The following is a 23218-nucleotide window of genomic DNA, read 5'->3' on the forward strand; positions in this document are numbered from 1 at the left end:
GTTGCAAGGTAGTTGATGTGATGACAGATTATGATTCTCTGTGGTTGGGAAAACCTTCATGTACTAGTTTAAAAAGGAGAATTCAACCTGTAGTAGTAAATCCTAATCTCTGGGGTTAGAGCAGGCCTCACTCTGTGCTTTACAGCTGTAAAATAAAACACTGACACAGTCATCATTCATCAGTACCTGCACAGGACTGAGTCATATCAGAAAAACCTAGGAGATGTGATTCATACACCCGCTTTGAGAGGCCTGGAAAACTACTGAATTGTGATGTTTGCAATGTAAAGCTAGCGTAAAGGAATCCTCTTTGTCCCTGCTTCACAGATTTACTGGAGTGAGAAAGCAGAGGCAGCAGGCGGATCCCACCGCTCGCTCAGCACCCGGCGCCTGAGCCGCATTGAGCTTACTGTCAATAAAAAGGGAACCATTCCACCTATCTGTATAGTCTTTTTTTCATGTTATATACTAAGAGAAAATCCTGCTGGTGTACAAGATGAAGGTATTTCACAACTGCTTTTGATTCAAGATAAAGCTTATTTTTTTGTTTTGTTATGTGTTTGTTGTTATCTTTGTAGCTCTTCCCTCCATTTCAAATAAGTCACAAAACTCCAGTATTTTCCCATTTTTATTTTTCATTTGTTTTTCATCCACTGGACTGGATTATGTTGATGTGCATTAAAAAAAAAAAAAAAAAACAACAAAATCTTCTTTGGTACCTAAGGGAAAATAAAACAATTAAGGCATCTACAGCATCTACAGGTCTGAAATGCATTTAGTACTGCAACCAAGTGACCACACACCAGTGGTATACAATATACTGTATGTCTGTCCTCATTCAACAAAGACACCAGATCAGCTTAACACCAAACCACCCAGTTAGATAACTTCCAGGTTTTAGGTTCCTGTTCCTCCTCACTTACAACCTCATTCAGTTTTTCAGGCCGAGGGAGAAAAGGGGTGGAAAACAAAAGCAACCCAATTGTCTGGGCAGGTGCAAATTCCACAGAAGAAAAAAAAAAAAAAAAAATCACTGGGAAGTAGCTGATACAAGGTGAACTATGAAAACAAGGCTGAAGCAGGACTAAAGCATTTAACCATCATGGATGATGCAATCAAGTTTTAACAGGAGACGTAAGGTCATTTTTGCATTAATTGACATTCTCTCAAATTCAAGTAACCAAGTTATTTCATGCAGTTAATTCTGCACTGATTTAAGAATGTAGAGCCTCACGAGATTCAGATGAAAGAACTGGATAGGGGACAGATAATCCGTTGACTTCAACAATGAGGACGTGTGTGTGTGCGTGCGTGTGTGCTGCCTTGTAATGCTTTTGGTGCAGTATTTAACACTATTCTGCAGGTGGTCATCCAGTGTATACAATTAGTGCTTCTACCTTTGTAAATTATTCTGCAGGGTTGTGAATGTGGTCAGGTAATTTGTAAACTTAAGATATGTCAATTTTCTTCAGTTGATGATCAATTTTGTTCCATATTAGACAGGGGGAAACAAAAGTCCCAATTTTGGAGATATAAGAAGCCCGATGCTAACTATTAGTTCATTAATAAAAACTTGGAATTGGGGGAAAATCACACACACACATACCTTGTTTTTTTTTCACCTAAAAAATACTGCTTTTGCAGCTATGTTACCTTCAGCATGTGTTATGACTGGAGAGTTACATTTGAAAAAGGCTAATACTGCATTTTAAATTGTTCTTTTCTTTCTAACTTGTAAAACAAAATTAAAACAGCATGGTGGTATATACATAATTGTAATGTAAAAAATGGAAGAAAGATTAGAAAAAAAATTCAGTTGATGCTTTTAGATACTCCTTACAGAAAGATGAGATATGAAAAAGCAAGTCAGAACAAAGAAATGTAATGCAAAAAATAAACAGCAAATTCTAGGTTGAAAATGATGCAGCCAAGAACCACAGGCCCATATCACAAGTCCTTCCAAACATTTCCTTTTTTTTTTTCCTTCTTCCTTTTTCTCCCAAATCGGTTGGCTTGAGGTAAGCGATATATTTTGGCCTCCCAACTTTCCTTCTCTTCTGGTGCGCACTGGAGCGGTTTCTTTTTCCTCCCCTGCTTGGGGTGCAGCTGAAGGCTCACAGGATGCCGTAGATGAAGATGGCCATGATGGCGGCACTGATCAGACCAGAGATGGGCACAGTCACAAACCATGCCATGAAGATGTTTCTGAATAGACGCCAATCTACTGCCTTCCTGGAGCGCAACCATCCTACTGCCACCACAGAGCCCACCTGGAAAAATACAGCAGTTGTCACATAAATCCTATTATCCCCCATAAATATGTGACTTAATATTATCGGTCTGCATTCCTAAAAACATAATTATTTCATTAGGAAACTTTTAACCAAATCTACCAGACTGGGTTCCTGTTTACAGTAACTGAATAATCTCTTCCCCTGTGTCTCAGCCTAGTTTCCAGACCACAGTTTGACCAGCTTACCTTGCAGTGGGTGGTGGAGACAGGCAGACCAATGTTAGAGGCAACCACGACAGTCAGGGCTGAGGCCAGTTCAATGCTGAAACCACTGTAGGCGAACAAAAACAACACTCATGTCTCTCAGGAGGATGTATAAAAGCATGCCTGCTAAATTCAAGGCCTGGTAATGTCTGAGTAGGATGTGGTTTTCTGACTACAATCTGTACCTTGAGGGGGTGATGGGGGTAAGGTCTCTGCCCATAGTCTGGATCACTCGGCGACCCCACACCCAGAGCCCAGCGCAGATGCCCACGCCTCCATACAGCAGCAGCCAAATGGGTGTAGGTTCATTTGAAGTCACACTGTTGGTTGTGTAAACCAGCCACAAAGCTACCAACGGTCCAATGGCATTGCTGCAGAGGAAACATTTTTGTTATTTCATCATAAGCCAAGAATTCTCACATTAAGTTGAACTGTGATAAGTAAAAATGTCAACAACATGCCAAAAGAACAAGTGTCATCCTATCAGCCTGATAATAACATGTCCTTCAGGAAGGAGTGTGCATACCTCACATCGTTTCCTCCATGGGCGAAGGATCCGAAGCAGGCAGTTAGAATTTGGAGGAACTGGAAGAGAGTTGAGACTTCTGGCTTGTCGGCCTCAGGCCCATCATCATCCAGAGAGCTTTGGCTGCTACCTGCATCCTCCTTCTCAAGTTCTAGTGTGACTTCACCCTCTCCCAATCCTTCAGGAGTCGTGTGCTCTGCCACAGCATTGCAGTAGCTGGTGTAACTGTCCATTCGCACACGCTTCCTTTCCTGACCACCTGACACAGGGGCCTTGTCGCTATCCTCGCTGGCTCGATACTCCCCTTCTCTATGCTTGAAGTCTCCGTGCAGGCCGATGATGGCCATAGTGTAGGATGTGTAGCTGTTGTTGCGCCGGATAGGTCGGTCACCCGCCTCACCCATGCAGTCACCAACCTTGGCTAGGTGGAGCTTGTGCAGTAAGTCTTTGTAGAGGCCGGAGTCCTTGTGGACAGTGTGGTACTGGCTGTAACCGTTACTGGGGATCTGTGCTGGCCGGTTGTTGAACTGAACATGGTTGTTGAACTGGACCTGATTGGAGGTATTTGTGGAGCCATTGCTGTTTTGATTGTTTGACTGAACCTGTTTAGGCACTGTAGAAAAGGGGTAAAAAATAAATGTCGAGTTAAAATAATATGATAAACTCTGCCTGGTTGGTTGTAATGCAAACTGCAAACTAAACTGTACGCACAAAAAACATTTATCTGTCAGCACATCATTTTAATTCCCTATAAATTCTATAATATCATTCTTGTGGCTTACTTACCACCATTTGCATTGTTGTAGTCTGTGTCATCAGAATCTCCGATGTCAAATGCCACTCTGCGTTCCTTATTAGTGTCTCCATCGTCAGAATCTCCAATGTCAAACGCCACCCTGCGCTCCTCGGGGGCAGCCTGGGGCTGTGCAGGGGGGTTTTCATTGACAGTTGGAGGGGTAGGTGTAGATGTCTCCTTGGCAGTCTGTTTCAGGATTGGACAGTGGACTTCTCTCAGCTCCCTCTTCTCCATCAGGGGGCTCTCAGAGGGGCTGGAAGACTTCATATCTCCTAGTAGGGGAGGGGTTGGAGTGAGATATTGCTTGGGTCATGTCCAAACATATACACAGTTCAGCAGAGAAATACTAGCACATGACATGTGTTTCCTTTTAACCTAAGCTGTAGGGAGTCAAGAATTGCATAACCAGAGAGTCAAAAAAACCTTTGTCCTGGAGATGCAACGTTACCCGTGTTCAAACACAAACCCGTGTTCACAGGATCAGATAAATGGATTATGACCTTAAGGAATATATTTACGCTACCACTAGCGGCTCAATTTATGAAAGACGATAAGACTTAACACTGCCTGTGGCTCACATGACATTTTGTTTGTGGTTTTAGAGTGAATCAGATACTCAATGCCAATATTTTCTATGTGATAATCCAAACGGTGCTCTGGCCAGCTGACCACATTGCATCATCCAAACTAGTCACAGCCGGAGCCTGAGCAATCCGTCACTCCTGGCCTTCCCACACATGCACCGCAAATGCCATGTCAACCACTTAAGGCAACCTAGACTTATTTTAGTCAAGGAAGGTAAAGACCAATTAGTGGATCACTATGACCTGATCACTATGACCTAATTACCCTGATTGTCTACTTGGTTGGTGGTGATCTAGACAGTTCATGCTTGGTCAGGTAAGCCTGCTGTCTCAAAGTTACTATCGGAGATACAACTTGACAGTTCTGGTCAAAGAATATGTAAAATCTCCTTGCACCCAGGGAATTATATGGGCCTCACTGTCAGGTTTTTCAACATTGCTAAAAGTAGATATATATTTTTTTTAAACATAAAAGGTAGTGTCAGATAAAACAATTCTGTCATCTGCCCGTATAGACTAGTATGACAATGGTTAACAGACAAGACTAAACCTTTTATGAAAGACCAGTGAGTATAAACGCCCTGTACTGTTAGTAATACAGGGAACTACAATACATTAATGAACATGTTGTAGTTCCTCTGAATGCTGGTCCCCTTTAACACCAACCACACTCTTGGTGTTTAAAATGTAGGCAGCTTTGGATTTTTTTTTAAAACTGTAATCCAGGATTATAGGACAAAAGTAGTGACAATATTTTCAGATGAGTTCATTAGTGCAACTCCATTTTAACAATATCCCTAAGCTCCATTTACTGGATTAATAAGAGCCCTTAGTGTGAATAGGCTGAGGTTACATGTGTAATGCAAAGATCCCTCACTAGTCCAGTAGCTCAAGTGAGGATACCACCATCTCAGTCAGCCGAAACAGTTGACACATGAAAACTGATTCATCAGGTTGCCAAAAATCAAAAAATATAATGTGACTTACGTTCAATCTTCTTCTTGAGGCGTGGGCAAACAATAAACCAGACCACGAGGGCAGTCAGCACAGCGAAGCCCAACGAGATGAGCAGGAGGACCCACCAAGGGACATTTTCAAATCCCAGCACTGAAGGACCGGCAGGTACCACAGAGACAGAAATCAGACACACACACAAAGGCAAATAGAGAAAGACAGTTTTAAAAAAACAGGGTGCCACCTTTTTTAGTGGACAACACAAAGTTACATTGCATAGACTAAAATGACAAAAAAAGTACAACTGAGTATTTTTGTGACACTATTTTTAAAACATGTAAAAATAGTATTTACAGGTCAAAATTGGGTCATAACAGGATAATTAAATTTCAGGTGTTACTTGAATGTCATTTAAATATGTATGGAACCAATGATTGAAAAGCAACTTCAGGGCAATGGAAATACATTTGACAGACATCTGGCCATATGTTCCATCTTTTGGCTCTAGTTGTGAACATTATGAGTGTAACTCATTGCCTCATTGTGCCACGTCCTAGTTAAAATATGGAAAACATGTGTAACCCTTAGATGTGAACAGTTATGCAACACCTAAAAAAGGTGAAAGAGCAAAGATGTCACCAAGACCCCAAGCACCCAGCTAACAACTGCACATGGACAAAGAGTTCCTTAAAAGGTGACATTACTTAGGGAGAAAAGAAAGGGGTGTCATTTAGTGAAGCAGTTTGCTGTAGCAATAAGGGCACCTTCTGCCAAGACTGCAGCAAAGCTGGTGCAGCAGAGGCAGACGTAACACAGCGCATGCTGGCAGAGGGCAACTATTTGAGTTTCCCTGTGGAAGCAGTCATCTTTGTCATACAGAGAGGTTGCAAGTCAGCAGTGTGGTTAGGAGAAAACAAAAAACAAGAGTGGCTGAAAATTCCAACACTTCCGGTGAGGTGACCGTGACCATGTATAATTAACGTACACACTTCCAATAGCCTGGGACTGTTTGGGAAGTTTAAGATAAACAAAAGGAAACGAGGGCCAAGGCTAAGCGATAAGTGTCTCGGTCGCCGTGTTCATTTGAGGGCAGAGTCCACGGTGCACTCTCCACACTGAGTCACGCTGCAGCATGAGGCTGCAGCGTACCTCACTGATGTTTATTTTGTTACGCAATGGAAGCTCACTCCCTTCAGAACGGAGAGGCATAAAGAAAAAACAGAAGGTGACTGTAACAGCTGAGCCTCCTGTCCTTCACTAGAGTACACCGGCTCACATGTAGCGAGACATCAAAGAACAGGTGTGGTCCAGCTAGACATTACAGGGCAGTCAACTCCAGTAAGTTATAAAAATAAAATGGGACAAAAAACCCTTAAAATGACAAAGAAAAAAGGGGTCTGACACCCTTCACATGAATACTCTGTCACTGTGACTCATTCGTGAACAACTTCCTAAAAAATAAAAAGAAAGGATTATAAAACACTAGCTTAGGTCTAGCGGTCTGATAAATACTCCCACACAAAGGGGTGAGTTTATACCACAGCCATGCAGTGGGATGAATGGGACTGCACAGGAAATGGAATTTAACCACGGCTGCGTTCCAAACCCCTCCCTGAAACCTCTGTATCCCATGGACTACATAACACAATAACATGGTTTGTTGGGTTTTTTTTTCCATTACTATACGTGCAGCTCACCGCTAACCTCAATTACAATGTTGAATGTTCAAGTGGTTGTTTAGGACTTATTTGGCGAGGAACCTTTAGTTACTTGTGTCTTACTTTTGTCCACAACCCAGCTTAACATGTAGCAAGAGTATTAGGTGACAACTGCATTAAGTATCAGCACTAAAGGGATCTGTAAGCTCAGCATTCACTCCTCAAAGTATCTATCCATGGTACCACAGTTGACAAAAGCAACTTCTGAGGACACTTAAGGTCTGGATTCAGGACGACCGCTCTGATTAAAATAAATCACGCATGCTGTGACGTGAACAGTGGTTTTATGTTGCTGACTGTTTTGGTGTCCTCACAGCAACCAACGCTACTGGGTGTTTGTTTTTCAGAAGGTAACCCAGGCAGAAAATTGGCATCCAGCTAAATGCATTGAAGTTCATCAATTGAGGCTGGTGTGAGGGGTCAAAAATGTACTGTCACAATGACACTCAGCACTTTTAAAACATACACTGGTATGAAAAAACAAACAAACAAAAAAAAAACCAACTGTTTAGTCCTGTATATGAAGCAGGCTCTGTGACATTTCTCTAAAGCCTGGCAGCATAGCTTTACCGACAGGTTAAATAAATTAAAGCAACTTTGCAAAAATATGGACAGAATTCAGTAAATGTAGGGACCTGCTCCTGGTATCTGAGCTGACTGAAAGAGTTCAAAGTGATTTTATATAGACTTAACTTAAATCCAGTTGACACTTATGGGACATTTTAAGTGGGTAGGAATCATAATTCTGTCTCTGTGTAGATTTAACTGTACAATGAATTGGGCTGTAGTAGAGTGACAGCAGCTGAGTGATTTATAAGGTGTGAAGAACCCATGTTACACCAAGACTCATCCGTAAAGGACCGACAGCTGACCCTCAAATTCTTCAGCCTGAATGGCAATCCTTTTTGAAGTCTCTTGCACTGGTGTATATATTGAGTTTAGGAATGTGCTGTGGGATGCCTGGTGTCCAATCGCACTACAGTGAAAGGAACTTAGATCAGGGGAACGCTAAGTGCTATCTCAGGAAACCAAACACACTGTACTCAGTTGGCTACAGATACTGCTGCTGCATTAGAGTGCATAAATCTGCAATATTAAGCCGCTGTTGTGTGTGCCAGTGTAGTATGCTATCCAAAACTTGGCCTGAAAATGAACATGTTTGACTTGACAAAAAGAGCCATTTTAAAAATATCAGACAATGGCTGCTAAATTAGCTGTGCTTTGTGTTGTTAAGTTTTGAACTGGTCAAACAGGAATCAACCAGGTTTACCCTGATGTTGGACACAACATTGGTCAAACTGCAGTCTTGAGGCTTTAATGAGCCTCTGGTGGTGACAATTTGTCCTTGTCCACAGTATTAAAAAAAAAACAGGAGATGCAGTGGGTTTTGTTAATGTGTCTAAAATGCAATCTCGCACCTTTTTAAGAAAATGTGAGGCACCCAAGTACAGGTCCCCATGTACAGTGCGTTGACGTGTGAGGGACTTCACACAACTGTACAGAATGTGCCTGACTAAGATGGGTTATGGGCTATGCTGGAACCAAGTGATCTCTTCTCTGAGTGCGCTGATGTGCATGCACACATCAGCGCACTCAATCTGGTCATACTCTGGCCTGTAGCCGCCATTTAATGGCCCAGGCCAGCTGAACTGTTAGGCCCTGCAGAGAGAAGAGAACAAAAAGGAGCAAACGTTGCTCATTTAATAAAGAGTTTCTTGAGGACAAAAAACCCAACAAGTATTCACTACACAATTTTCTGAGCAGAAATATAACTACTTGCACCAGACAGTTATGACAAATCCAGCCCTTCAAAACACCATTCTTTACTTCTCTTTTCCTCTTCCATGTGTGAAGGCCACAGACAGTGACGTCAAGAGTTAAGTGAAATCTTATTTCCATCTCCCTGTTGTGCTCCGCTCTAAAATTTTAGTCCAGCTATGACCCACATAGAACCACAAGCAAGAGAGTCCCAAAAAACATGTTAAAATAAACACAGCTTCTGTGAAAATGGTAAACACAGTCTGGAATACATGTGGGCATCCGGCTGTCTGAGGGAGCAGTTTATTTTAAGCTGTGGCTGTGGGCAGGCATGCAGAGCAAAATGACTGAAACAATGATACTCACTCGGAGCGCCAGTGAACATGATGGAGAACAGGTTGATTCCCATGGTTATGGCATAGAATAAAGGAAGGGCCTTCAATCCATTAGGCACAGGGTCTTTCTGCAGGAACAAGAAACAGCAGTCAGAAATCCAGATTTCACTATATGAACAAAACTGCCCCATTTTGTTGTCAGATTACAGATGATGGCATAACAAGGACACCGGGGAAATTTGAACCTAGCTGTATGATTCGGATAAGGACGGCTTTAGAGAACACTGGCATTATTCTCACCATGTCACAGTACTTCCTCATTTATATTTTGAGCATGTACTAGTACAACATTGAAGCTGACCTAAATGTATCACTGTGGAGGGTTCTTGTCTAACTCACACAAATACACACACTATCAACAATTTGACAGCCAGCTTACCTTGTGTAAGATGAACATGCGCAATAAGTAGAAAACAATGCCTGACATTATACCAGACAGAAGGGGACTCAGGAACCAGGAACCAACTGCAAGATAAATAAAAAAAGAGAACATTGCAAATTAGTGGTAGTGTTACATTCAGTTCATGGCAATTTAAAAAAGTGAAATTATATACACCACATATGCAAAAATACGTCAAAGAACCGAGTTCAGTACATCCACTATTACTTAAAAAATAACCATTTTATTCTAGGAATGACAACACCTGCTTTTCGAGGAAATGCAATTACCCTTTCGAAACAATCGGTACATGTCAAAAACAGGAAACTTCCCTCCAAGCTTGTCTTAAGTTATACCAGCTGTCGGTTATTTCAGTTTTAACAGTAAACTATGAAGCGGTATGAACCAGCTTCCTGGTAAAGTGGACAGTATTTGATTATTTTGGCAACAGGAAAGGTGGATTATTTTATTCATTTATTCAACCTTACTAATCAATAAGGGTTCTTACTCTGACCTAGTTGTAAAATTTCTGAATGATTTGTTTTACTAAAAAAGGGTGAAAACTGTCTGCTTTACATCTGGTTTGGTCTTTTTGTAGAGGAACATAGAACGGAAAGCCATCTAATACAACAAGTGTGAGAAACAAGTCGTGTAATTAAGTCTGCTACTGTATATTCCTGTATTGCTCTAAGTAAAATAGAAATGGTTGAGTGCTCATCAAAAGTGAGTGCTGGGCCCATCTTGACAGCCCACTCAAATATTTGGGAAAACAAAAACACCCAACAACTACAGAAATCAGCATTTAAATCATATCAAATTTAGCTCTCAACCTGGATTGTTGACCTAGATATTTAAAAAAAAGTCCAGCACACAGACAAAACACTGGACAATGGTTTATGATATCACTGTGTTACCTGTCACACCCTTTAAAGTATAATCTGTGATGCAATCCAAACATGGAGGAAATTTCTAGGTCAGCTGATTAGAATGTCTGACTTACCAATACGGAGGAGTTCAAACCACCTGACTCCCTGCTGGCCTCTGGCAACCAGCGAGAAGCCGATAGTAGCACCAACAATGCAGTGTGTTCCAGATATAGGGAGCTTAAGAAAGGAGGCGGCCAGCTGCCACACAGCAGAACCTAACGAGAATAAATAAATTGATCACATTAGATTTGACATGCTAACCTCATTTTAGCTTTCCACATACACACCTCTCCAGACAACCGAAAATATAGACACGTGAATGCATTAGATCTACAAGCGGCCTAAAAGGTTCTCCTTAATATGTTGCCGTTACATCTTAAGACAAAATACACACAGCAGATTTGTTTATTGGCTGCTCAAGATAAAACCGGAAAAGTTTTATCTTTACCAGCTTTAAACATGTGCTGCATTATTTAAACTAAATGATAAACAACAATTTTGTAATTTACACAATTATTTACAGCCATACTTCTGCGTGTTTGACACCTGTATTTCCTTGTTGTAACAGCCAAACAATGCCATACTCTATGTGTCACCAAGCTCTGTTCATAGGATTCAATTACATGCAAGATAAGCTGCAGATACTCACCAAACATGGCACTGATGGATCCAGCCATCAACACATGCTCAGAGCCATTATACATGCCGACGTCAATGATACCCTTGCGGATGGTTTCGCTGACTTTGGCCCCAAGGAGCACAGAGCCCAGAGTCTCAAAGATTGTGGCCAGAACACATGCCTGTCGCAAGGTGACCACCCCAGAGCCCACGGCTGTGCCAAATGAGTTGGCAACATCATTGGCACCAACGGAAAAGGCTAAGATGAAGGCGATTATGAAGCCAATAATCAGCAGCCACATGTACTCTGTCTTCGCAGTGTGGGCCACCATCGCTGTTGTGCTGGCTAATATTATTGCAGTCGCAGTTGTGGAAACCATGATTGCAAACTATGGAGGAATTGCTTCACAATCTTAAAGGGAATAAATGCCTGTCTAAAAAGCAGCTAGTAAAATAAAGAGGTACACGGTCAAATAAATAATTAACTTCTCTTTAGGCCCACCTGTCAAGCAGGATTTCTGAGATTTAGCAGTGCAAACTTGAAATGGTTTTACTTGGGAATGCCCAGTAAACAGTTAAGGTAAACAGAGGTCTAAGGGTGGGCTTATTGCTATCCTGTAATTAAACTAGATCTGTTGCTGTTCCTTTGGTGCTGAGCTATCATGAAGAGTGAACAGACAGCCATTGTGCAACTGTAACTGCAGATGAGCAGGGGTACATCCTGAAAAAGACAAAGAGACAAAACAAGGCTTACTTTAGTAACAGTTAATCCTCATTCTGCCTTCATGAAAAAGTAAGCACCAAAGACAATGACAACGGAAAGGAGATGCACAGAGGCCAATGCCCCCCACCCCCTTCGCGTTGTACACGGGAAATCTTTAAAAACGAAACTACAAAAAAAAGCAGGCAATGGGGACAAAAATAAAAATCGAGTTGGGGAAACTTGTACCAAAAGCAGCACGATAATACCCACTTTTTAAAAGCCAATGGGAAGCCATTTTTAAGAAGTGTCGCAGGAAGAAGGAACCGGCCGAAATCTAACACAGACGTCCTCTAATGTCACCCAAACACTTCACTCATGTTAATGAGTACCGTTTTATTGAATATCGGTGACCATAAAGGCTATTATGAGATAAGGAGTATGTTGTCGATAACAGGAGACTTACAATTGTTTGTACATGCGCACGTGTCGTCATCCATTCATACAACACGAGCTGAACACGAGCGCCGTCTGTTCAAAGTGACAAACAGCTCGGCTCGTTTAGATGTAACATTCAAATCTTTAATATGTCGTTATAACAACTTTAATATAATCATTTTGCACTTGTGCATTGTGTTTTACGCATGTTTAATTATCTTCGACGTGTTTTTCCTTCCGTAAAAAATGGGACGCAACCGGATGTGACTTAATATGGGCAAGCAGTAAACGCCGTTTGTGTTTCTCTGAATGACCTGAAGTGTTTGCTGCCAACATTAAAATAATTGACACTTTCATTCAATGGTTCAAACCTGACTGAGCTCATTATTACATCAGCTAACTAACTAACCATAATGTACCTTAAGTCACACAGGATGTTGAACCAATAATACGTCTCCGTTTTGTGTCTTATTGTAACTAGCTAACATGTCACTGTGGTGGATACAAAAGCTTCACAAACACGGCTAAAACTAGCTGAACACTCACATCGACATTAATTTGATTCAAGTGTTAAATAAACCACAAGCAACACTCTAACATGACGAAAGGAGAACTTTAAGTTCTTACCACACGTTAAGTTGTCAGTCCGGTGAAGAAATGGTCCGCTAGCCGTTAAGCTAATTAGAGCGCGCGCACACACACAGAAGCGCGCGCGGGATAATGGAAAATTCAGCTGATTATTAAATGTATCCTCCTCGAAAGAAGATCATTAACGTTAAAAATAATAATAATAAAGTGACGGAGTATTTATCTCAGTCGGTGTTAAAGTAGATCCGTGTCTTCAGGTCCATAAACGTCTCGGTTTGAATGAACGACCGTCACGACTGCATGTGGACAACTAGCTCGAGCCGGGTGAAAGGAACAGAGACTTCTTTTTTATTGGATAGTATACACCCCTTCACAAGGCCCCGCCCCATCCCCCACGTACAGCTGTCAGCAGGACGAGTCTGTTTTTTGTTTTTTTTCTTTAACTCATCATGTGTTCAGTGCTCTTTAGAGGATCCCACCTCACAACCAAGTCTTCTTTACCATCCTTTGTTCTTATATAACACCTACATGATCTCTCTCTCTCTCTCTCTCTCTCTCTCTCTCTCTCTCTCTCTCTCTCTCTCTCTCTCTCTCTCTCTCTCTCTCTCTCTCTCTCTCTCTCTCTCTCTCTCTCTCTCTCTCTCTCTCTCTCTCTCTCTCTCTCTTTGATTTTTGATGAAATATTGGATCAGGTGAATATTTATTGAAATGAAAGTTGAAAGTTTAGAGGGAAAAATTACTATTTTGTGGAATTGTTAACAACTCAGTTATCTGAAATGTGACGGTGACAACACGCAAACAACTCACACTCAAAGCTTGTTTTATTATCAGTTATGTCAAATATTCATTTGAATAGAATAGAATAGAATAGAATAGAATAGATCTTTATTGTCATTGTACATTGCACAACAAAATTGAGATGCAACCCCTTATTATTGCAAATTATGAAAGTGCAAAGATAAAACATTAATACTAGGATTAAAAAAAATAAATATAAATACCAAGCACACACCTCACATACAACATGTCATTCAAGTTATTGCACAATCACCAGATTATTGCACAGTCAGACACATTTTACTTCTTAGTTACTGAAAAGTAACTAAAGCTTTAGTTACTTCTCAGTAACTAAGAAGTAACTAAAGCTGTTAAATAAATGTAGTGGAATAGTAAGTATGGTATTTCCCCCAGAAAGGTTGTGTAGTAGAAGTATAAGTACCATAAAATGGAAACATTCATATATGCATACATGTAACTCAAAATTGTACTTAAGAACAGCACTTGAATAAATGTACTTAGTTACTTTCTACTTCCTCTTGTACCCACAACAACTACTTTAAACAAATGCCACATCCTACAGTGCAGGAAAACAGCATTACGGACAATCTGTTATTTATTCAGAAATGATAACAGCATCCAACAAAAGCTATTTACTCTGACTGCTCTCTTATTTTGTTTATCCAGAGTAAATATGCTGCACAGAGAAAAGTCAAGTATGTTTTAGCTGATTATGTAACTGCTTAACCAAATAGTTTGCACGATAGGAACGAGTGAAACACTGAACACCACATAATGCTGCTGTAATAACAGCTCGAGTAACCTCATTATAAATATATTTTTTACAAGCTCACTCCCACCATTGTCCTCCCCCACTTAACGTCACTTCTTCAGGGGATCATGGAAAATTTTCCTCTCTCCCTATCTATTGGGTAATGTGTAGGGTTGTGCCGTGAGGAGCACTTGTAAATTACGAGTCTTGTCACAGACCCCTGAAGGCAGCATTTCAAACAGGAGGGAGTGGTGATTACGTCTGTTTCAAAACTACCCGTGTCAGGAAGTTTTACAGTTTTTAATTTGTATTTACTTTAATACCCACATGGGCCAACATTGCAGTGAGTCACACTAATGAAAGAAATCTGAATGTTTACCCCCTTGCGGTTGTGTGCAGGCAGGGAAACGTGACCTCGACCCAATCAAAAACCAGATTGTGGCGGGACTATCAATGTCAGAGAAAGACTCGGAATTCATGTTTACTGATGCTTGTTCTTATTTACAAAAATCAGCCTGTAGTATGCTATAGTGACCTATAGTAACCTAATTGGCACAATCGCAGAAAGCGCAGCTGACGTTGTGTAATCTACATCCTGTATGTGAATAATACAATAACTTCCGAGAGCAGCCAGAAAACTATTGGATAAATAAACTGTGGCAGCGAGACGTGCTGTTTTGTCAGTAGGCTCTTAAAAATAATCATCTCATATGCTTATGATACTGAAATCCTCCCTAGTTTCTATCAGGAACACACATGACTCAACATCACAGGGTCAACAGTGCTAAATGGAGTATTTTTCCCAATGAGACCTCTGATTTAATCAAGATGATCACACTGATGACGTGATATAGATTATGTTAATGTTTTGTTATATTTATTATATTTACTTCTGCCTTATGTTACAGTGGATAGGATAGTAAATGACTGACTGAATGAATTAATTTGGGCTTTTTATAATTATTGTTCTTTGACTTTGAACAAAGAACCGAGTTTATGTCACATGGGCAGGATGAGTAATACTGTCTACTGGTCTATGCCAAGATTTCTTGTTGTCTGCATGGTTCAACAGCGCCATCTGGCTTAATATGAATTTAATAACAATTTAACATGTGTCCCCTCTGTCTCTTCTTGTATTGTGATTTGAAGGTCAAAATCTGCCTTTAAAAAAAATTGTTTACAATCTTTTTTCACATACTCAACAGTTATTTCACTCATTTCCATCTGGAAGAAAGTGTTTTAATTGTGTGACACAATTAATATCTGCTTATTTCCCAATTGCAATAAATAAAAAGTAATTCATAAAAAGCTATTTTGTCAAGAGAGCTTCATCAGTTGTTGCTTTTTGACACTGAAATGTTAAGAGCACTGCAAGAACACACAATGCAGGCTCATGTTTTCAGTCAGTTGCACTCAAATACATATTTCCAGTCAGTAAAACAGGCTGTTTTAACTCAAAAGTGTGACTACTGTCTTATATTATACTTTTTTACACACACACACACACACACACACACACACACACACACACACACACACACACACACACACACACACACACACACACACACACACACACACACACCACATATTTTGTTTAAAAATGCATCTGCTTAATAGTGACGACTTTGGCTTTTTAAACTTTACAAAGAACAGCTTAACATACATTTCAAGTTGAGGTCAAAGAACATGTACACCCACTATACATAACACCAACCTGTGAGCACACACTCAAAATAATGACTAAGTAACACAAATAATGAGATAATATCTCAAAATAATGAGAAATTATCTCAAAAATAATTAAGATAGTATTATTTTCGAGATACTAAGTCATTATTTTTAAGATAATGAGTCATTGTTGAAAGTTTCTCATTTTAATGACTTACATAATATTTTTTCATAACACTGGCAGACTACCATAAAGTCATTATCACTCATAATAATACTGAGATATGGCCGTAATAATTTAAAGGGCGCCACTGGAGGGCAATGAACCTCCTATATCCAGTTCAGCTCTTTTCTGCGGACTTTGACTAGATTTGAAACTGGTTTGTTAACATGAGCACGCTGCAGCACAAAAGTGACCCTAGCTTTACACAGGAAGTGGAAAGAGGGTGCAGAGCTAAACGAGCGCACATGCTAGCGCCCGAGCAGCTCATTTTAAGACAGGCTCCCGTCAGGACCAATCACAACCGTCGCAGAGCAACAACTATCCAATGAACGCCCGGCTTAGCAGCCTTTAAGGCGGGACTTCCGGAGTGGGCGTTTGTGTGTGTGCAAGTCGTTAGAGGAAGAGGAGGAGGTCAAATGCGAGAGTTTGGAAAACGTGAGGCTGTCTCTACTCTCCAGGATCAGTAAAGAGGTAGATAATTGTGCCAGGTGACAGTAGACGAAATAATTGTGTCGAAATAAACAGTGTCGACTCAGAAACCAGTGTGACGGTGTCCGGTTGTAGTTTGTCCGTGTCACAGAGACGTTAGCTAATGCTACATATCGCGTGTTCGCCAACAGCTGCTGTGAATAACTGGGAAACTAGAGTTTAACGATCAGTTTTGCAACCTAAAAATGATGTATTATTTATGTAGAGGTGATGCATGAGACATCTCTACATGATCGAAGTTAGTTAGTTCGCTGCTGCACGTTGCTGCCTTGGACATTTATTATTTTGTCTTTGGGAACTTGTGTCACGGTCACAGCCGTCATGTTTCACTCCGTGCCCCGTCGTCCCATCTGCGACATCGGTGTGAGTACATTGAAGCTTCAGAGCAGCCGGTCATTCAGGAGGACTGTGGAGGAGAATAGACGGAAGCTCGAGAAGGTCCCATGGCTGGGCAGGAGCATGGGCCTGCTGCTGTCCTGGCTCCAGAAGGCAGGTGTCGATACGAGCCAGGCCGCGGGATCTGGCCGAAATAGGAAGGGCTTGCTCTCCATATTTGCAGACCACTGCAGCTTTGTGACCGGCCAGAGGCTCCGGCGTGCATGTCAGATCGGCGAGCTTTACTCAAACCTGTACTCCGAGCGGACCAGGTGGACCCTGGTGGGGAACATATGGCGCAGATTTCAGAGCAAGCACGCCCCCAATGGGAAACTCATCGCGGCCCTGGCTTGCGTCTTCATGTGGGATAATGAGAAGATTCAAGATGAGGAAATCCGCAGGTTTGGAAATTCTTCTAAATTACACATACATGCTGAGACATGCAGGTGGTTGACAAATTAGAGGCAAAACGTGCAAGATACATACTAAATACTGGGCATGAGGAGGTTAAGGGAAAAGTTGAGGAGAAAGTCTTGCATAAGATTTGTTTGATACTACATTTTCTCCCATTTATATCAAATAGAATAAAGGTTTCTCAAGTCTGAAACTGTATTTTAATGAGTTTCTGGAGTCTCCTAGTCAATCCAGGTTTAACACGTTTAAATCTAGTGGTATTGATCTGAACCTGGTCTGGTCTAGAAATTGTCCTTTTTCCATTTTTCATAAGAAAAATAAAGGTTTCCTATATCTGAAAATGGGTGCTAGGATGTCTAACTCTTTCAAAAATGTAAATTGGCTAACAAATGTCAATATTTATGTTTCCCTCAACTTCTCCTTTAGCCCCAAATCGGAAGTCATGTGGTTTGATAAGTATGAAAATGAGATTGATGTACTATGACCCTTCAGTTCAGTTCTGTTGTGTACCATCATCAAAACACCAAATGAAGGACTGTACCTTGAACGATTTGTTTTCATAGCTTCAGTATAACTCCATGTGAGATGTACAGAATTAATGTCACAATGCTCACAATGGCTTAAAAATCTCACTAAGACTATGGGCTATCCTTCAATTTGTCACCCATGTGTTTGTGCAATTCAGCCCCTCCCATAGATATTTTACTTTTATCTGTAATGTCGAACAACCTGTACTGATATTTGCATCTTGTTTTGAAGGTGTGGACTTGAGCTGCAGGCAATGGAAACTGTGAAATGTCAAAATCCTACACCAGGAACAATGGTTGGACAACTGGAGTCTGGCTGGGAAGTTGTGATGGAGAAAAAGGACTTCAAAGTATGGAAGCGGCCTATCCTCGACAGTCACCTCTATGAATATAGAGGTGAGACAACACACAATGTCACACGTGTAACAACAAGGTTTCTGATACACAGTATAAACACACATTCAACATTATCTGAGTTACTTGTCCACTTTGAGAAGTCCTCATGATGATAAAATGAAATTATATTGTTTTGCTTTTTCATCTGTAAAGTCAGTATCCCTTATTTTTCTGGTTTCCTGCAGTGCTGGGCTCCTACAACGATGTCACACCAAGACAGTTCTTCAATGTGCAGGTACAGACTTTTAAAATCTCCTTTAGTATCATTTGCAGGACATCAGTCTCAGTAATGAAGCTATGCAGTGAAACTGAGGTACTGGTTTGCAATAAGACAACATTAGGAATGCGGAGAAAGATGTATTCTTTATTCCTTATTGGGGTTGTGAGTGTGTGCCAATCTCCTCACTCCTTAAGTCTAAACTTATGAGCCCTGGAAAAACATTCTGTAATTGATTTATTAGCAGTGAGACATGCAAGTGTGTTTTTTTTCACTGTTTGGGGTATATTTTGGGCAGCTGTTTTGTTCTCCTATTACCCTGCTGATATTGCGCAACCAACATGTTTGTGGTGTACAGTATGTGTGCAGCACAAAAGCAACCGTGCTATATTAAGCATCTTACCCTTGACTTATGCTTTCCCTTTCACCCAGTTGGACACAGAGTACAGGAAGAAGTGGGATTCTTTGGTTATAAAGCTTGAAGTGGTGGACAGAGATGTCAACACAGGCTCTGAAGTTGTGCACTGGGCTACACACTTTCCAGTGAGTTTCAGTTGGTTTCTCATTTTGCGTGAAGTGAGGAGACTGTGTGTGTTCATGAAGAATTTATTTTGTTTATCAAGCAAAGTTTGAGTGACCTTCATATGGTCAATCGCGCCTACTAGCCACATATATGTATTCATCATTTATGTTTTAGATTTAGCTGTTTTGTTTAATCCTTTTCAATCTCCCCTCACAGTATCCCATGTACTCGAGGGACTATGTGTATGTGCGGCGCTATGATGTTGACTTGGACAACAACCTGATGGTCTTGGTATCAAGGTGAGACTTTAAGTCAAATATGATTTTAGTTTTTGATGCATTAATAAAGGAGCAACTTACATTTAGTCTCTTTTCAATGTGTATATTTGTATTTATGTTGTACAGAGCCGTGCAGCATCCCAGAGTTCCAGAGTCTCAGGAATTTGTGAGAGTCCATTCATACCAGTCAAAGATGGTCATTCGCCCTCACAAGTCCTTTGATGAGGTTTGTGTTGAATGTCTCACTACCATAAACAAATCATTTCGCAGGCTCCCATGTTTTGTATGCACTGAGTTTCATTTTGTGTTTTTCTTCACAGAATGGATTTGACTATCTGCTAACCTACAGCGACGACCCTCAGACTGTCTTTCCTCGTTACTGTGTGAGCTGGATGGTGTCAAGTGGTGAGTTGTTTGAAATTGGTTAGGGCTGCATCTAATGATACTTTATATAAGTACAAAAAAACGTGGATAGTGTGAACATCCAAACCTAGTCTTGTTCAGGTGCAGGACAAAAGACGGCAACAAGAGAAAGGGAGAGGCACACTAAAATGTATTCATTCAAGATTCCAAGTATTTATTGCAATGTTTCGACCTGCAAACCAAGGACCTGACGAACACCTTGCGATTGAAATACTTTGGAGCTTGCAAATATCTGTGCTTTATTTTTTAAACAATGAATAGAAATTGCTTTTTTGTTTAACCAACAGTCCAAAACTATACAAATTAATATGCAATTTTCTACTGTGAATATGTGTCTTTCCTTATGTACATTTTCACACTGAATATAGTGTATATTCTACTTTGATTATAATCAATCTTCCTCCTTTTGCACCTTTTGTAGGTATGCCTGATTTTCTGGACAAGCTGCATACTGCTGCCTTGAGGGCCAAGAACTTGGAAGTGGGAATATACGACTATGCAGGTGTCATTAAATCAAGCGACACCAACCGCCAGCCGAGCCAGGAGCGCCTCGCTGGAGAAAGCAAACACACAGGTGGTCCGGGGCAGATCTATGCTTGAAATGGATATTTTATAGACTGGGGTTCAGTTGGTGCGTCTTCACTTGCACTTGAACCCAAATCAAACCCTCCAACCCCAACTTCTTGGGTACATTGTGTGAACTTCAAATGGAACCAACATTTGTGAGAAACGTATGTCCATCCATAGACATGGTTATATTTGTTGTAGGTGAGATGTCACAAGAACAATGAGTGACAGCATTACTGTCCTTTGAGAAAATGTTGCCATGGAAAGGCTGTTGGCCTTGGTACTTTCTGCTTTACGAGCCAATGCCATGCGGCATTTTTTGCCGTCTTTGGTAATGATGCATGTACTGCAACCATTGGTAAGATCGAGCCAAAATTCCTGACTGTAGAGATGCTTTTGCCAAAGCAGTATTTGTCTCATTTTATTGTTCTATGTGTTGTCTTCCATTCTTTGACATGACTCGATTTATAAAGGCTGTTCAGAACTCCAGTAGCCACACCACTGGATTGATTTCTGTTGCGCAGTATTGGACGCACAACAGTAGCTATGACTCTGGTGGACATTGTGACTGAAACGTAAAGCTGTGGCCAAGATTTCCGCACTGACTGAAGAACTGGGGCCCCTGCAGGGAACACTGACTAACATGTTTCTTCATTTCATGTATTTAAAGCAACTGGTCTCCAATATATTTTTTGCAGTATAAGCAATTGATCTTCAGATGACTGTACGAGGGGAATTATAAAAACAAAACAAAATGATGCCATTATTAGATAATGTGTCCACAGAATTTAAAATGAAAACTATAGGGCTTCTGTTTTTGTTTTAGTGGATGGCATTACAGTATTTTGCTGCCAGCACAGTCAAGGTTTCACACTGTCCGTCTCACCGTGTTTGTGTAACTGTTTAAAAACTGCCAGCGTTGACAAAACAGCCTTCTGAAGATAAACCAGTCCTCTAGCAGTAGGGGCATAGTGTCTTATAACAACCACATAAATCCTCAGAGACAGTGGTACTAATGCACTGCAGTTTATTTTTACTAGTGAGGCAACCCAACAGTTACACATTTTAATAAACTGATGCCCTTTTTAGAGATACACAGAGCACTTGTGCCATCTCACAACCAAATGCATTTCACAGCAAAAGTTAAGTTGTCCCATTTCCGCTCAAATGGTCTTGTTATTCTGGTGTTAACAACAGTTGTAGTAGCAATCTGTCGTTCGCACTAGGGAAGTTATTCGTTACTGTTGATCTTGTGCATTCATAAAACCATAGTCAGAGTGTTGAAAAACCTTGTTGTTATGAGTATAACAAGCTCTGTAATGTTTGTCCCCTGCACTGTGATGCTATCGTTTTTGTCATAAATGTTAATCCTACTGAAACTCCATAGACCTCATCCTCCAGATGTGTTGCTTTTGTAATTTATAGTTCACAGGGGGTGTTATGAATGTACAAAGAGCACTACACGCTGTGGGAAGACACATCACCTACGTATAATAAAGTACACTGTTTACAGCCTGACAATCTGGAGCAAATATCTTGAAATCTAATTGTTTAAAAACATCTCAACTTGTACTCAAAGCTAATGTCACATTTGGTTTAGGTAGAATATTGGACTGTGTCAAGGTGAAGCAGTATGGTGGGTTTCACTGTTGTGAAGGAAATCTCTCTGTATTCAATACTGGTTTTCATATTCCCATTGTGTCAAATATGAACAATTTTTTTTCTGTAGTGAACTAATATTTAATTTTTTAAAAATGGCAGTGTAGGCTGTGATATGATTTATGAGATATGATTATGTCGAAAGTATGAGGGAGGAAAGTAAATGCTGCTTTCTCACATTTTTATCTCGTGGACAAACTTTGAATTGTGAGACTTGAGAGATCATAACCCCAGTAACATTATGAAATGTTTGCTAATGTTCAGCTTGCGAATGTAACATTTTAGTAGTTTGTCAGTTGTGGACACCTCTGCCACCTGCAGTAGTCTAAAAGAGTTGTTGCATACTGTTGTTGTTTCCTCCTGCGGGCGGTATAACATTTGTTGTGATTAGCTATCACATGGGAATTACTTTTCAAGAACTGAATTAATGTGTGGGAAATTGAGCTGTCGCACTTGTAACCTTGTGATTTTACGAATGATTAAAATGAAAGAGCAACTAATCCGATAAAATAAACAGATCTTCATGTGCATCCTTCTGTGTTTAGCTGTTGATTACCAAGCACTGTTGGTTTTGACCCTGAAAAGGATGATTAGAGTTGTGTTTGCACTAGGCAGCTGTTGTAGTCCAGTCTAATGGGATAATCTGTAAACCCTATATTCCCTGTCTGGGCATAAGGTCAGTGACAGACTGCACAGAGAGAGGCTCTATGGTCTGCTGAGAGCACTGTCTGCTCAACTGATCAGCCTGGATATAACCTGTCCCAACAGGAGAATCATAGATGTAAATAATAAAATGAATAGTGGCTACATTTCTGGTATTTTGCATGCTGGCTCACTGTCAAACTGTCACGGCTTATCGGGATACTTAAATAGAATGAGGTCATCATAAATATTAGTAACACTTGACTTTTAAGTCATTTTCCCCCCTCTAGTTAAATGTGTTTGATAAATTGTATTTAAAACAATGCATTGACTGCATTAAAGACAGCAGCTACAATTGAGGAATTGGGTAACACACCACCTCGTCCAT

The 23218-nt window shown here is 40.6% G+C and overlaps 2 protein-coding genes across 2 annotated transcripts; one reads left to right on the forward strand and one right to left on the reverse strand.

Moving 5' to 3' along the window:
- Window positions 1-615: 615 nt before the first annotated feature.
- Window positions 616-13192, reverse strand: slc20a1b (solute carrier family 20 member 1b). The gene is made up of 11 exons (XM_062435192.1): window positions 12917-13192; window positions 11183-11872; window positions 10608-10748; window positions 9608-9693; window positions 9200-9296; window positions 5391-5510; window positions 3810-4091; window positions 3024-3636; window positions 2683-2868; window positions 2480-2564; window positions 616-2270 (listed from the first exon to the last, which is right to left on the reverse strand). Exons 2-11 carry the CDS (start codon window positions 11529-11531, stop codon window positions 2115-2117), a joined length of 2115 nt encoding a protein of 704 aa, XP_062291176.1. The 5' UTR covers window positions 11532-11872; window positions 12917-13192; the 3' UTR covers window positions 616-2114.
- Window positions 13193-16722: 3530 nt separating this feature from the next.
- On the forward strand, window positions 16723-22718 carry stard7 (StAR related lipid transfer domain containing 7). Its single transcript, XM_062434934.1, has 8 exons — window positions 16723-17585; window positions 18358-18521; window positions 18707-18756; window positions 19171-19281; window positions 19478-19560; window positions 19666-19765; window positions 19860-19944; window positions 20384-22718. Exons 1-8 carry the CDS (start codon window positions 17131-17133, stop codon window positions 20560-20562), a joined length of 1227 nt encoding a protein of 408 aa, XP_062290918.1. The 5' UTR covers window positions 16723-17130; the 3' UTR covers window positions 20563-22718.
- The last annotated feature ends 500 nt before the right edge of the window (window positions 22719-23218 follow it).

The sequence above is a fragment of the Scomber scombrus genome, chromosome 15 (assembly GCF_963691925.1).
Source record: "Scomber scombrus chromosome 15, fScoSco1.1, whole genome shotgun sequence".
Lineage (NCBI taxonomy): Eukaryota > Metazoa > Chordata > Actinopteri > Scombriformes > Scombridae > Scomber > Scomber scombrus.

What these genes read in the sequence shown, in the direction of transcription:
- slc20a1b (XM_062435192.1), bottom strand. Translation starts at nt 11,531, where the DNA reads ATGGTTTCCACAACTGCGACTGCAATAATATTAGCCAGCACAACAGCG. An exon ending in CCTCAAGAAGAAGATTGAAC is followed by an intron (nt 4,092 to 5,390) that starts GTAAGTCACATT and finishes CTCCCCTACTAG; the next exon opens with GAGATATGAAGTCTTCCAGC. An exon ending in TCTCCACCACCCACTGCAAG is followed by an intron (nt 2,271 to 2,479) that starts GTAAGCTGGTCA and finishes GTATTTTTCCAG; the next exon opens with GTGGGCTCTGTGGTGGCAGT.
- stard7 (XM_062434934.1), top strand. Translation starts at nt 17,131, where the DNA reads ATGTTTCACTCCGTGCCCCGTCGTCCCATCTGCGACATCGGTGTGAGT. An exon ending in CTCACAAGTCCTTTGATGAG is followed by an intron (nt 19,766 to 19,859) that starts GTTTGTGTTGAA and finishes TTTTCTTCACAG; the next exon opens with AATGGATTTGACTATCTGCT. An exon ending in GAGCTGGATGGTGTCAAGTG is followed by an intron (nt 19,945 to 20,383) that starts GTGAGTTGTTTG and finishes CACCTTTTGTAG; the next exon opens with GTATGCCTGATTTTCTGGAC.